This window comes from Erythrolamprus reginae, chromosome 2 (assembly GCF_031021105.1).
Source record: "Erythrolamprus reginae isolate rEryReg1 chromosome 2, rEryReg1.hap1, whole genome shotgun sequence".
In the NCBI taxonomy this organism is placed as follows: domain Eukaryota; kingdom Metazoa; phylum Chordata; class Lepidosauria; order Squamata; family Dipsadidae; genus Erythrolamprus; species Erythrolamprus reginae.
Genome location: NC_091951.1, coordinates 200,228,486 through 200,242,007, shown reverse-complemented (window position 1 = coordinate 200,242,007; position 13,522 = coordinate 200,228,486). Strand labels below are relative to the sequence as shown.

At 38.2% G+C, this 13,522-nt stretch overlaps 2 protein-coding genes across 2 annotated transcripts; both read left to right on the top strand.

Annotated features, from left to right (window-relative positions):
• Nucleotides 1-789: 789 nt before the first annotated feature.
• Nucleotides 790-1,737, top strand: LOC139158774 (olfactory receptor 1L4-like). The gene has a single exon (XM_070736111.1). The coding sequence runs from the start codon at nt 790-792 to the stop codon at nt 1,735-1,737; it is 948 nt and encodes a 315-aa protein (XP_070592212.1).
• An 8,634-nt stretch (nt 1,738-10,371) lies between these two features.
• LOC139158773 (olfactory receptor 1L4-like) lies at nt 10,372-11,319 on the top strand. Its single transcript, XM_070736110.1, has one exon. It carries the CDS (start codon nt 10,372-10,374, stop codon nt 11,317-11,319), a length of 948 nt encoding a protein of 315 aa, XP_070592211.1.
• Nucleotides 11,320-13,522: the final 2,203 nt, after the last annotated feature.

Below are 13,522 nucleotides of genomic sequence, written 5' to 3'. Positions count from 1 at the left end.
TTTCTATAGTCTCAATGCTACTAAATGGGCCATTTCAGCTTGAGTTTTTATCTCTTCAGAGAAAGAAGGAAGTATCTTACAGGCAAAGCACAATGAAATAATTTCATTTGTAATACCCTATATCACCACAAATAGATTTTTGAGTGGATATTTATAAAAGCACACTCTTAAGTTGGTCAGCTTCTTTAGCCAGGCAGGTCCTAATTCAGAAAAGTCACTCATCATTCATTTTGACTACTGATATTTCTAAACCAGTCTTCAAGAGCGAATAAAGAAATGAGATTTTTTTTTCTAAAGTAAGTATACATCACTTTAGAATGGATTAGCTTAAATACCACCTCTGGTTTGAAATGTCATTCCTCCAAACTGGAGAAGCCACATGAAACTTTTTTTGTTTTAAGTGTCCTAAATAATTAAATAATGTTTTCTTGATTAGACACCTGACTCATAACAGCACATGCCTAAGCCCTAAACAAGGTATCATAAAGCTGTCCTATATTCAGTGAGTCTAAGAGCAATCACAATAGAATACTAAATGTCCAGTATCAATCTTCTTTATTACAATTTATTATGCTCTGTAAAGTGAATTTAAAGAAATTGATGTTTGCCTTTAACATTGCCAGACATATACTGAAATAAACCTGGCCCATTTTTGGAATACAAATCAAAATGATTCAGTAATTTCCCCCCTGTCCTCACGTGCTGTATTTCTTTTCCTTCATATCTAGGTGAAGTACAAACCAGATATGTAAATAAAAATATGCAAACATCCATATTTGCAGCCAACTCATGGAAAAGAATCAGGAGAACCAAACCAACTTTGTTGGATTCATCCTCCTGGGTTTTTCTTCCTCTCCACAGTTTCAAGGGCTGCTTTTTCCTGTTTTCCTTTGTATGTACCTGCTTTGTCTGGTAGGAAACCTCGTGATAATCTTGCTGATCTTCTCCAATGCCAGCCTCCTCCAAGCTCCCATGTATTTCTTCCTCTGCCACTTGTCATTGGCTGATCTTGGCTTGAGCTCCACCATTGCACCCCAAATGCTGCAGAACCTGCTGTCCCGCACAAACTCCATATCCTTTAGCGGTTGCCTGACACAGGTGTATTTCTTTGTGAACTTCTGTGCAGCAGATAACTTTCTCCTGGCCTCCATGGCATACGACCGCTATGTAGCCATTTGCCGTCCATTGCATTATGCAACAATCATGAGCCACAAATTCTGCATACAACTGGCTGCCATATCTTGGCTTCTGGCTTGTGCCCACTCCCTACTCTACATTCTTTCCATGTGTAATTTTAAGTTCTGTGCTTCCCGAGAGATTCCCCATTTCTTCTGCGACCTCCATCCTTTACTGAAGCTCTCCTGCTCTGATACCTCATCTGTTGAAATGATGCTTGTCAGTGAAGGCACTGCCATTCTCCTCGGGCCCCTTTTGCTGATCATTTTTTCCTACCTTTTCATTGTATTCAAAGTTTTGAAAATACCATCCGGCCTCAGGAAATACAAGGCCTTCTCCACCTGTATCTCCCATCTCACTACCGTTGCTTTGTTCTATGGAACTCTGTTAGGCATCTATATCCGCCCATCCGCCACTTACGCTGGGTCAAAGTCGAAAATTGCATCGATATTATACACAGTGGTGATTCCCATGCTCAATCCTTTCATATACAGCCTGAGGAACAGTACAATGCATGAGGCAATGAAAAGAATGTTAAGAGGCTGGTTTCAGAAGAGGTGAGCTTTAATGAAACTGATGCTGCCCCAAAAGAAACCGCAAATCAACTGTGAAACCAGTAAACAAGGCATTCAGATAAAATATGTTTTATACACCTTTGGTCATTCCAGATTGAAAAGAGGAGCCCTATCATTTTTCCTTGAAAAGTCCTTCAAAGAGTCTCTAACAAAGCCAACTTTTGGTTATAAATTCCATATATTATGTCTTTCATTCTGAAATGCAAAGTGAATTCTTAACTGTGATTCTGAAGGGTGCCATTTTTATGCTGTATTGTTCCTATGATGGATATTAATCCACTCTAAAGATGATTTAATAAACCTTTAATCTTATGTTAATACAGGTAGTCCTTGACTTACAATGTTTCATTTAGTGACCATTCAAAGTTATAATGGCACTGGGAAAAGTGATTTATTAATCATGATTTTTCTTTTTTTTTGTATTGACAGTTCTTTTATAGAAATATATTTATTAAATATATGCGTTAAAATGAAACAGATAAATATAAATATAATACATGACATATCCATCATATATGTTGTATTATGACAGAAATAGAAAAAAAGAGAGACAGAAGAAAGGGAGAGGATAGGAAAGATATAGTAGAAAGGGGAAGTTAGGGGAAAGAAAAAAGAAAAGAGGGATTGAGAAAGAAATGAGAAAAGGAGAAGACATGCCGGCTATTTAGCTGGCACTTCCGTAATATATGACTTTTGATTTAAATATGTAGTTGGTGTAAATTTTCCTTGATTTTTGTTAGCTTGTTGTATGGTGTTAGTTAAATTTTTGTAGAACTGCAGAAAAAACAATTTTGTACAAGTCAAAAGGGAGGCTGTGAAATTTATCCTGGACATAAATTGTTTCAACTTCTACCTTCAGAAGAATGCTATAGAGCAGTATTTTTCAACCAGTGTGCCGCGGCACACTAGTGTGCCGCGAGACATGGTCAGGTGTGCCACGAAGCTCAGAGAGAGAAAGAAAGGAAGAGAGAGATAGAGAAAAAAGCAAGAGAGAGAAAGAGCGAGCAAGAGAGAAAGAGAACAACAGAGAGAGAGAGAGAAAGCAAGAGAGAGAGAAAGAGAATAAGAAAAAGAAAGCAAGAGAGAGAGAGAAAGAGAGGGAGGGAAGGAGAGAGAAAGACATAGAGGGAGGTAGGGAGGGAGAGAGAAAGAGCAAAAAAGAGAGGAATGAAGGAAGAGAAAGAAAGAGGGATGGAGAGAGAGAGAAAGAGGAAGGGAGAGAAAGTGGGAGAGAGAAATAGAGCGAAAGGGAGGAAGAGAGAGAGATAATTTTTTGTCCAAACTTTTTTTAGCCCCCCCCCCCCGCTCAATGTGCCCCAGGGTTACGTAAATGTAAAAAATGTGCCGCGGCTCAAAAAAGGTTGAAAATCACTGCTATAGATCACTGCACACTAAGACAACTAGAGACAAGAACAGTTTACCCCCGAATGGCATCACTCTGCTAAACAAATAATTTCCTCACCACTGTCAAACTATTCACTAAGGCTGTATTACTATTACTATTAGTCTTGTCACCATTCCTATCACCATCTCCTCCCACTTATGACTGTAAGACTGAAGCTTGTACAGTATCTATAAGATTCATATTAATATTGATGTTTTCTTGATTGCATTTTTGTCCCCTAGGACAATCATTAAATGCTGTAACTCATGATTCTTGACAAATGTACCTTTTCTTTTATGTACACTGAGAACATTTGCACCAAAGACAAATTCCTTGTGTGTGCAATCACACTTGGCCAATAAAGAATTCTATCCTATCCTATCCTATCCTATCCTATCCTTTCCTTTCCTTTCCTATCCTATCCTTTCCTTTCCTATCCTATCCTATCCTATCCTTTCCTTTCCTATCCTATCCTATCCTATCCTATCCTATCCTATCCTTTCCTTTCCTTTCCTATCCTATCCTTTCCTATCCTTTCCTATCCTATCCTATCCTATCCTATCCTATCCTATGGGGGCAGCTGGTTGAAATTTACCACTTGTAGATTTCACTACTTCTTCCTCTTTTTCTACCTGTCATTTTTGGATCACAATATGCATAATAAGGACTTGATGAATCAGTGAGGGTCATTGTAGGAAAAAGAACTACTTTTGGGGGGATGAGTTTTCTATTGTAAATGTATAAAATATTAGGTAGGCATCTAGTTCCTAATGAAATGGTATAGCTCCCACATAGAATAATTTCCCGATTACAGGAAGTGGTTTTCTCTTCCTAAATTAAACTTTCATGTAGGCTTTCAGATCTATCTTCCAATATCACCCCAGATTTACGTATGTTTAAATAACAGCAGCAGGTAGAGTGCTGTACTGCAGGCCACTGAAACTGACTGCAAATCTGTAGGTCAGCGGTTCAAATCTCATCGACGGCTCAAGGTTAACTCAGCCTTCCATCCTTCCGAAGTGGGTAAAATGAGGACCCGGATTGTGGGGGCAATATGCTGGCTCTGTTAAAAAGAGCTATTGCTAACATGTTGTAAGCCGCCCTAAGTCTAAGGAGAAGGGTGGCATAAAAATCGAATAAATAAATAAATAAGCAATATCATTTGCAATATGCAGTTGATTTGCAGTTTATTATTTCAATTTTTCTAATAAATATGGTTATTTCTTCTCCTATATGCTGGGGTTTTTTTGCATTCCAGGGCTTCAGAAAGCTTCTCTGAACCCTCCAGAATGCAAAAAATAACACAATGTCAATTCAGCAATTTCAAGGCTGAACATCAGTTGGCTAGTGTTGAAGCCGACATAGGGAAATGCCTTGCGTGCCCTCAATATATGATTCCGCATGCCACCTATGGCACGCGTGCCATAGGTTTGCCATTATGGGTCTTTGCTCTTTGACTCTGCTTGTTAAATGCTCTTGGTAAAGCATTTCAGTCAAATAAAATATGCATTTCCTATAGTAAATATCCTTTCTCTATGAAAACCTGATTTACTGATCACTGCTCAGATTAGATTCTAGTTTTTAGGAGCTCTTATATGTGCCCATAGAACACTTTAATCTCCAACTCCAATAGTTTCTATAATTAACTATCAAAATGATGTAATCCTGTATTCCAGCATCAAAAATATCTAGTTCAGTTATGATAATTGAAAGTTTTTTTAAAAAAATGAAAATCACTTCCCCTCTGGCAGCTTCCAAATTTCCATTTCTTGTGTGAATCTGCTAAAATCCTGCAGGCTAAAGGATATTTTTCATCAGGGAAAATATGAGATTTTGGTAAAATAATACTGAAGCATAAACATCTTCAATTTATCAAAAATCTGTCTTTGCTTAGTTAAGCCTTTGTAGCTTTTAATATCCCATACAATGAAAGTTGATGTCTTTTTTTTAATATGTAATTTTTCAGAGTGAAGCTTAGGTTAGCTCTTGTGTCCTGAACCAAGTTTGCGGATGCTCAAAAATTGGGAAACTTTGTCTAAATCAACCTAATGTTGATTTTTTTTTTTTTAAAAAAGAACATCTGTCAACGGATTCAATATGAAAAACATATAGCAATATAGAAAAAAGGAAATTCTATGAAAACCTAGCAAGTTGCAAGTTGTTGCTGCCTACATAACTGGCAAAAATAAAATCACAACAGGAGTTAGACTTTGTAAAGATTTATACTTGGAAGTTGCCAAACCTTCTCTATTTCTGAAATTATTATAATATACTCTAATTGGAACAGCTCTTGAGAAGACCATTTTTGATGTTTCAAGTACAGAAATTTCATAACACATTCCCTCACATCTGCTTGTTTATCCTTGAATCTAATTCATCTTTTCTTGCTAAGCCAACACCTGTTTTCATGTTATATCTAGTTATTCCAGGTTATTCCAAGCTTTTAATTAGCTTTCCATATAATTCAACAACTTTTATCTCCTTTATATTTAAAAAAATCTCTATCCATCCATCCATCCATCCATCCATCCAACATATTCCAAGAGAGATAATTTGGCAGTCAGTATAACATAATCATTATATTAAAATACATTACATTTTGAACGACTACATTGGAAGACATCTCTCTCCTCTGGAGTGGCTTTTTGTATATCTTTCATTTGAACTGGAGTTCAAACCCACAGCCCTACCTCATAAGAGAGTATAGTTAATCTGCTCACTTTGTAGTGAGCAGATTACAAACTTCCAGCAGACATGGTTGGTAAATCCACAGTAACTGAATTTAAACATGCCTGGGATAAACATAGATCCATCCTAAGATAAAATACAAAAAATAGCATAAGGGCAGACTAGATGGATAATGAGGTCTTTTTCTGCCATCAGTCTTCTATGTTTCTATGTAGTTCTGTCATGGTATGCCATAAGGCCCTAGTTCAGGGAGACACTTCAAGAGTAATTTCCTGCTTAATGGTGGTAGAAGGCTGTTTGTCATATCAACGAAGCATTTATCTCCCAAGACATTTCTAAAGTGACAGAGAATTTTCTACAGATGAGGAGCTGGGCTGGCGCAGTGGTTAGACCTCAGTATAGCAGGCTAACTCTGCCAACAGCCAGGAGTTTAATCTTAATGAGCTCAAGGTTGACTCAGTCTCCCATTCTTCTGAAATTGGTAAAATGAGGACCCAGATTGTGGGGGCAATATGCTGACTCTGTAAAAGAGAAGTCTATAAAGCACTATGAAGTGCTTTAATTCTAAGTGTTTTTGCTAGTTAACCATTTTCACCACCACAAACAGTCAAAGTAGTAGCTTACAGAGGTAGAAAGAAATAGCTAGTGATAACTAGAGTCATGTGTCATACTGAAGAAAATTTGGGGAGATTCCCCTCAGTTGCTGAAGATATTATTTGTGTTATTCCTTGGGTGAAATTAAATACTATTTGTTGTGGTTGGCTCACAGCCAGGCTCTCTGACCATGGACTTTGGGCCTGATGAGCCAGGGCTATCTGGCTCAAAGTCCATGGCCTGTGTGGTGCCGGAGGAGTCAAAGAGTGAACCGGAGGAAGAGGGAGAATCTGGGGGTGAGGAGCCTACAGAGGCTATAGATCCCCCAACTGGGGATGTGCAGCCCCCAACTGGGGCTTTGCCAGGGTCTGAAGATGAGGAAATGAGGGACCTGATCCTGAATGCTCAGGTGAGAAGGATGTGGGGGCCAGCAGGAGCAGATGAGAAAGATCAGAAAGAAGAAATGAGCACAGCTGTGCATAGTCAATACACAATAGAAAAGTCTGTAAAGAGTGTTTTGCCTGACAAACCTGGATTCAGTGTTGGACATTCATAGAGTTAATTTTGTGAGTAGACTTTTGGCAGGGAAGCAAGTGTGTGTGCCTTTATCTTATCAATTTGTCCTCATGCCTGGATTTTGGCAAAGGAAGAGACATTGCTTTAATTTGTGTTTGTGAAGTAACAATCATCTAGTAAAAAGGATTTTTGCCTTATTTTGAAACCTGTGAGTGTGTTTGAGCTTTCATTTGGGGATAATTACCAGACGACTGCCGTGCAAGACAAAACACTATTTATCCCAAGATCTATGCTTTGCATTAATCTTCCAATCTTATGTCACTTGGGTTTGTGAAATATACTATCAAGTTCCCTAGTGACTCTTTTTTTTACAGCAACTATTCTCCATGTGGGAGCCAACTCCACCTCCTTACTAAATGCATTCTAATTTCTTCCACTGCATATATACTGTGTATTTGCTTTGAGAAAGAAAATATTCCACCACAGAACCTGGGAACTTATACCGAATTGGGCTGATAGATACAGAATCTCTTGCTTAACATGGAATCGGTTCTCAGTGGATCCATCGGAGGTGCAGTATAGCTTTCTTTTTTAAGGATTGAAGGCAGGATCTCATTGAACATTTTATTCAATATCCAATGTTTTATTCTATACCTACAATTGCATGGAACTTTTTTCTTCTACAAAGTTTGAATCCCAGAGCATCCTCTCCACGTTGTATTTGAAACTGTGAAACAGAGGATAAATGCAATTCCTTCTTTAGCCTTCCTTCCCCCTCCACTTACTTCCATTCAAACTGTCTTTGTGCAAAGTAGGATAGCCACAAAAGATTGTTATTGGAGAAGGTGATTCAGCAATGAGAATACACTGCTCAAAAAAAATAAAGGGAACACTCAAAGAACACATCCTAGATCTGAATGAATGAAATATTCTCATTGAATACTTTGTTCTGTACAAAGTTGAATATGCTGACAACATGTGAAATTGATTGTCAATCCGCGTTGCTTCCTAAGTGGACAGTTTGATTTCACAGAAGTTTGATTTACTTGGAGTTATATTCTGTTGTTTAAGTGTTCCCTTTATTTTTTTGAGCAATATATATTGCTATGGAAAGGGTTAGGTTCCTCCATTTGGACTTCCTGGGAAGAAACCCTTAGATGGGAAGGGTTGATCACAGTGAAGGGCTACCAAATTCTTTGCTGCCACACTGTGGGCATGGCTTATGCAGGACGCCCTGTATTTTCTTTCAGCATATTTCAGTGCAAATTGGGTGCTCTGGGTGTGGGTCTCCATTTTTGCTACCCCACTGCGGTCCCCCCCTCCAGGCAGTAGCCCACCCCTAGTTGATCCTCAATTGGGTAGAAGAGGCTGTAGATACTAAATATCACAATGGAACTCCTTGGTCATTTTTAAATAGGATTGGGAGAAGAGTTTATCAGAAGTCCTTCCATGGCCAGTGAAGGTATTAAGGACTGGATGAGATGGATGAATACATTTTTTCAGTAGAAGGGACTTGGAAAGTTGATATGATAATTCAATAGAACTCCAGATTTCCTTCTACTCATACACCCTCAGCATGTATTGTAATCTGAATGGAATATGAATGGTGTTGCATGGTTCCTCTTTCTGCAGCTGTTATTTTTTTTAAGTTTCCCTCTACAAACCATCATTTTGCAAGCTAGGAGATACATACAGGGATGTATAGGCATGATTGGTGAGGTTGCAGCCTCAAGAAGGAAACTTTGAAATCTGTAAGGAACTGAGTTTTAGTTGTGGTAGCTAGATAAATAGAAAATTCACACATTCACCTTCTGTGAAAGTCAGGAGAAGGGCTGTTGCTTAGAGGTAATAAATAATTTTGCATACAGAATGCTTCAGACATAATCCATGGCTATCCACAAAGAGGCTGGAACATGGAAATGCATGCTGGAAACCCTTCTACTGAGGCTGCCACCACTCACTGTATATAAAGGTGGTTTCAAGGCACCTTGCTCTTTTCCCACTGCTATGGAAGAGTCCACTTCAGAGAAAGAGGGAAATGTGCAATTGGCAAAGGGATTTTGAAGTCAACTCTGTAGGATCCTGTGACATCACAATGAGTCGATAGGTTTGTTTGTTTTTTAAAGTGCATGTGAAGTGAGATAGCATGAAGCTAGGGAGACTCATCAGGCAGTCTTTACATTCTATCTCTTGACAAACATTACCAACTGTATCTCTTTCTAGTTATAATTCTGGACATTGTTTCTCAAAATCTCTAGTTTCTCTGGATTCTTGTTTCATATTCTCATGCTGCTGAAAGGTCTCTGAAGTTGAAATGGAGAGCATCATTGCATGTTCAGAATGGCTGGTGGCCAATCTTGGTTGCCTGATCTTTCTTGATGCTCAACTTTGGGAGATTTATAGAGTAGCCTTCAGCATAAATTAAGAATTTAGGGAGAGTTATGCGTGTCCTTTTAATTATTAAAGCCAGCATTCTGGCTCAACGGGAGTCAGCTAAATGCTTATGGCACACCAGCAAGCAAGAAATGAATAGCACGACAACCGTACAGTCATATTCCCTAATAAAGGGAAAATTAGTATATCCTGCCATATTGTCATCACAAGAAGCAGCTATTCATAGCTTTCTTTTCCAGAGGCAAAATGCTTCTTTCAACTTTAGAAAATTAGAAAACATAAGGACACCTAATTGACCCTAAATTTTCTAAGTTTGAAAGAAAAAGATTTTCAACCCAGTTTTTGTTTACATTGCATAACATTGAATCCAATTTCTTGTTCCCTTACGGTGTTCCTGTTTTTCTAAGATTAAAAGCTATAATACCCCTTCTCAAGAGAAATTTACGTCAGCTTCCTTTCCAGTTTTAAATATTCTTCCCAAATGTAGTCTTCAGCATGGCCCTGCACTATAAACAAAACTGCAATATAAAATCATTTGGAATATTGACTGTTCTATATTTTTATTCCTTTCCTAATAAGCACCAACATGGAATGTGCTGTTTTTCACAGCAACTTTTCATCATTACTTTCTTTTCCTTGCCACAATCATTAGAGCAATCTGCAATGGTGAATAAAACAAATTAGGCTGGTTTTTGCCTCAAAGTACCTTATTGTGGGATTGAATGTGACTGACTTTTACACTAATCAGAACCAAATACTAAACACCCCGCTTAAATAATCTTCGCCGTTACAACTTTTTCCTTATGAAGTAAATTTTATGTACGTCTTGATCATTCCCAGGCATATAACGAGACAAGTAATTTCACCCCATTTTGGGAATATTTCTCTATTTGATGAGTCAAATATTGTCTTAAAGAAAAGAAATTACTGTAATAGTGACTGTTGTATCTAAAGTATGTTTTTCTCTTTGCCTAGGTGAAATACAGGCCAGGGATGTAAACATAAACACATTTTTATCCCTCTGATTCCATTTTCAAATGAATCATGAAAAAACATCAGGAGAATCACACCAACTTTGCAGGATTTATCCTCCTGGGTTTCTCCTCCTCACCAGATCTCCAAGGATTTCTCTTTCTCATCTTTCTCTTTATGTACTTGCTTTGTGTGTTAGGAAACCTCTTAATAATCTTATTGATCTTCTCTAATGCCAGGCTCCTCTATGCGCCCATGTATTTGCTCCTTTCTCATTTGTCATTGGCTGATATTGGATTTACTTCTTCAATTGTGCCTAAGATGTTGCAGAGTTTGGTGTCTCAGTCAAATAGCATATCCTTTAATGGTTGTTTAACACAGTTGTATTTCTTTGTGATATTCGGCACGACAGATAACCTTCTCCTGACCTCCATGGCATATGACCGCTACGTAGCCATCTGCCATCCGTTGTCTTATGCCAGAATCATGAACTATAAATGTGCTTTACGATTAGTTGCTGTATCTTGGCTCTTGGCTCATGCCCATTCTTTGCTGTATGTACTGTTGGTATCTGATTTTACGTTTTGTAATTCCCAGGAAATTCCTCATTTTTTCTGTGACGTCCATCCGTTATTGAAGCTCACCTGCTCTGATACCTCATTAGTTCAAATGGTCTTAATCAGTGAAGGTTCAACTGCCCTTCTTGGGCCCCTTTTGGTCATCCTCCTCTCCTATATCTTCATCATAGTCAAGGTGATGAAGATTCCATCTAAATCTGGGAAGTACAAGGCCTTCTCCACTTGCAGTGCCCATCTTACTACGGTGACCTTGTTCTATGGATCTTTGATGGGCACTTACCTTCGCCCATCCCATACCTATTCTGGGTCCCAGTTGAAAGTGGCCTCAATAGTATACACAATGGTCACCCCGTTACTCAATCCTTTCATATACAGCCTGAGGAACAATGAGATACATATGGCCACAAAGAAGTTATTTAGGAATTGGTTTCAGAAGAACTGAGTCAAAGAAAGTTGCAGTTGCTACAGGAGACTCTCTGAATTGATGATAAAGACAGCGGTCAGCAAAAAGGAGTCTGATGTTCTCTGACCTTCGCATAAAATTACAGAATATGGTAGACAGTTCCATTCATTGTTTAAAATCATTTAAAACTATTTGTCAATATAAAAGACACACAACTGATACTTATTAAAATTACTAAAATAATATAGTATAAAAATTATGTGAGTGCTTTCGGGAACTCTTGCTTTTAAATTTGAAAGAATTGAGGTAATATATTTTATTTTGTTCTTGCCACATCCTTAATGTCCCCATATCTCTGTAAGTCCGTTTTACAAAAATGGGCTGAAAAATGTCATCATGCCTGAGGAAAAATCTCTTTATTTTCTAGCATGACCTTTTTTTAATGGTTATTTTCTCTCCTCTCAAACAGGTCTCCAGGTTATTTCTACAGGGAAGATATAATTTTCATTCAAGCTCAATTTCAGGCTAAGGTCATCCTAAATATCTTTCCCCATGGTTAATTAGTAAGGTTTTGTCTTTTTGAATCACACCCTTTTGAAACAAACTTTGTATCTTACACCTCTCTGCCTGAGCCAAAGCTTTTTTGTATGTCCAAATTTGTCGGCGACAGCTCTTGTTGACTGTTGTTTTCTTCCCAGAGCTAAAGCTGGGCAATTTAAAAAGAATTCTCTGTTGCATCTTCTTTTCTGAAATAAAACTTGAATCTAAACATTTTTGCTTTCTCACTAATTGAACTCTTTAATTTCTTTCAACATGATGTCTAAAAACAGGACAGTACTGTATACAGTATAATTCTGTGCCAACGATGAGCCCTTTAAGAAATAGATCCACATTCATGGAGCTTACCAGTTTTAAACATAAAGCAGAGAGGATTTCAAAATGCAGTGACAAGCAAAGAATGTCTTTTCTGTGCCAGCTAATTATTGTCTGACAACCAGGGGTGGGCTACTGCCCGGATGGGGGAAATGCAGTGGGGTAGTAAAAATGGAGCTCCACCCCAGAGCACCCAATTTGCACTGAAAGATGTTGAAAGAAAATACAGAGCATCCTGCATATGCCATCCCCACAGTGTGGTAATAAAAATGTTGGTAGCCCTTCATTGCCAACAACAGAAATCAAGTTCATAGCTATTTCTCCTTTGATCACGCAGCTAGCATATTTGCTGATTCACTTTGAGTTGGCAGGAAGCCTGGAGATAAGAAGTTCCTCCTTCTTGAAAGGTAATTCCTCCTAATAAACTCATTAGTTCCAATTCCAACTCTGATCACCCATCACTCACATTATACAGTTAACCTCGGCACTCACTCATCAAAAGACTTGCCTTAATATAGCTAGAAGGCATGGCTAAATGTTCTATAGAGCTATTCCTGCATAGATCTTTTCCTGTTCAGCCATTCCTGCCTACTGTGCACTCTTGCATCGAGAAGGGGCTCTTCCTCTTCTTCTGAGTCACTTATGGGCACTTCTGGAGGTGCCACAGGCCCTGGTTGGCTTTCATCCTCTGACTCCACCCCCTCTCCCACCTCCTCGCTATCAGACTCAGGTGACAAATACACCGGCTTAGGATACCAAAACACACCTGTCTCTCGATCCTCAGAATCCATGATCAGCTGAGGGGGATGTGGACAGGCCACAACAAGTACAAGGCACCAATGTAATTTTTCAAATCAGTAAAAATAAATTTAAAATTACTGGTTTATGTTTCTGTCATACTTAATACTGTTTCAAACACTTAGTAAAAGACACTTGTTTTATTTTCTGCCTGCCCTTATATTTCTGTGTATGTTTCTATTCCTTTGTCAGAGCTGCCCTCTTAACTGTTTACACTTTGCTGGTGTAGATTTTCTCATCTTGGTTCTCTGCAAATGGACTGAAATTCAACTCCCACCATCCTTAACCACAATGATTCACTCATTGACCCCAGGATTATGTCCAGGGAGAGGAAGTGGATAGAAGGCTTTGTTTTCCAAGATGATAATAATTTTGCAGAGCTTCTCAAATATAGAGAAATTATTACTTTCATTTTGACCATTCTGTTACAGTTCTGGGTTAATTTCATAAAAGGTGACTCTGGACAGAGCACATCAATCAAATAACAACAACAGGTATAAAACCAAGAAATATAAACATTTTAAATCCAGATTTTAAAAAAATTACCACAAAAACAAATACAGTGATCCCT

Bases quoted from the DNA above. Each gene is read 5' to 3' on its own strand.
- LOC139158774 (XM_070736111.1), top strand. From the start codon at position 790: ATGGAAAAGAATCAGGAGAACCAAACCAACTTTGTTGGATTCATCCTC.
- LOC139158773 (XM_070736110.1), top strand. From the start codon at position 10,372: ATGAAAAAACATCAGGAGAATCACACCAACTTTGCAGGATTTATCCTC.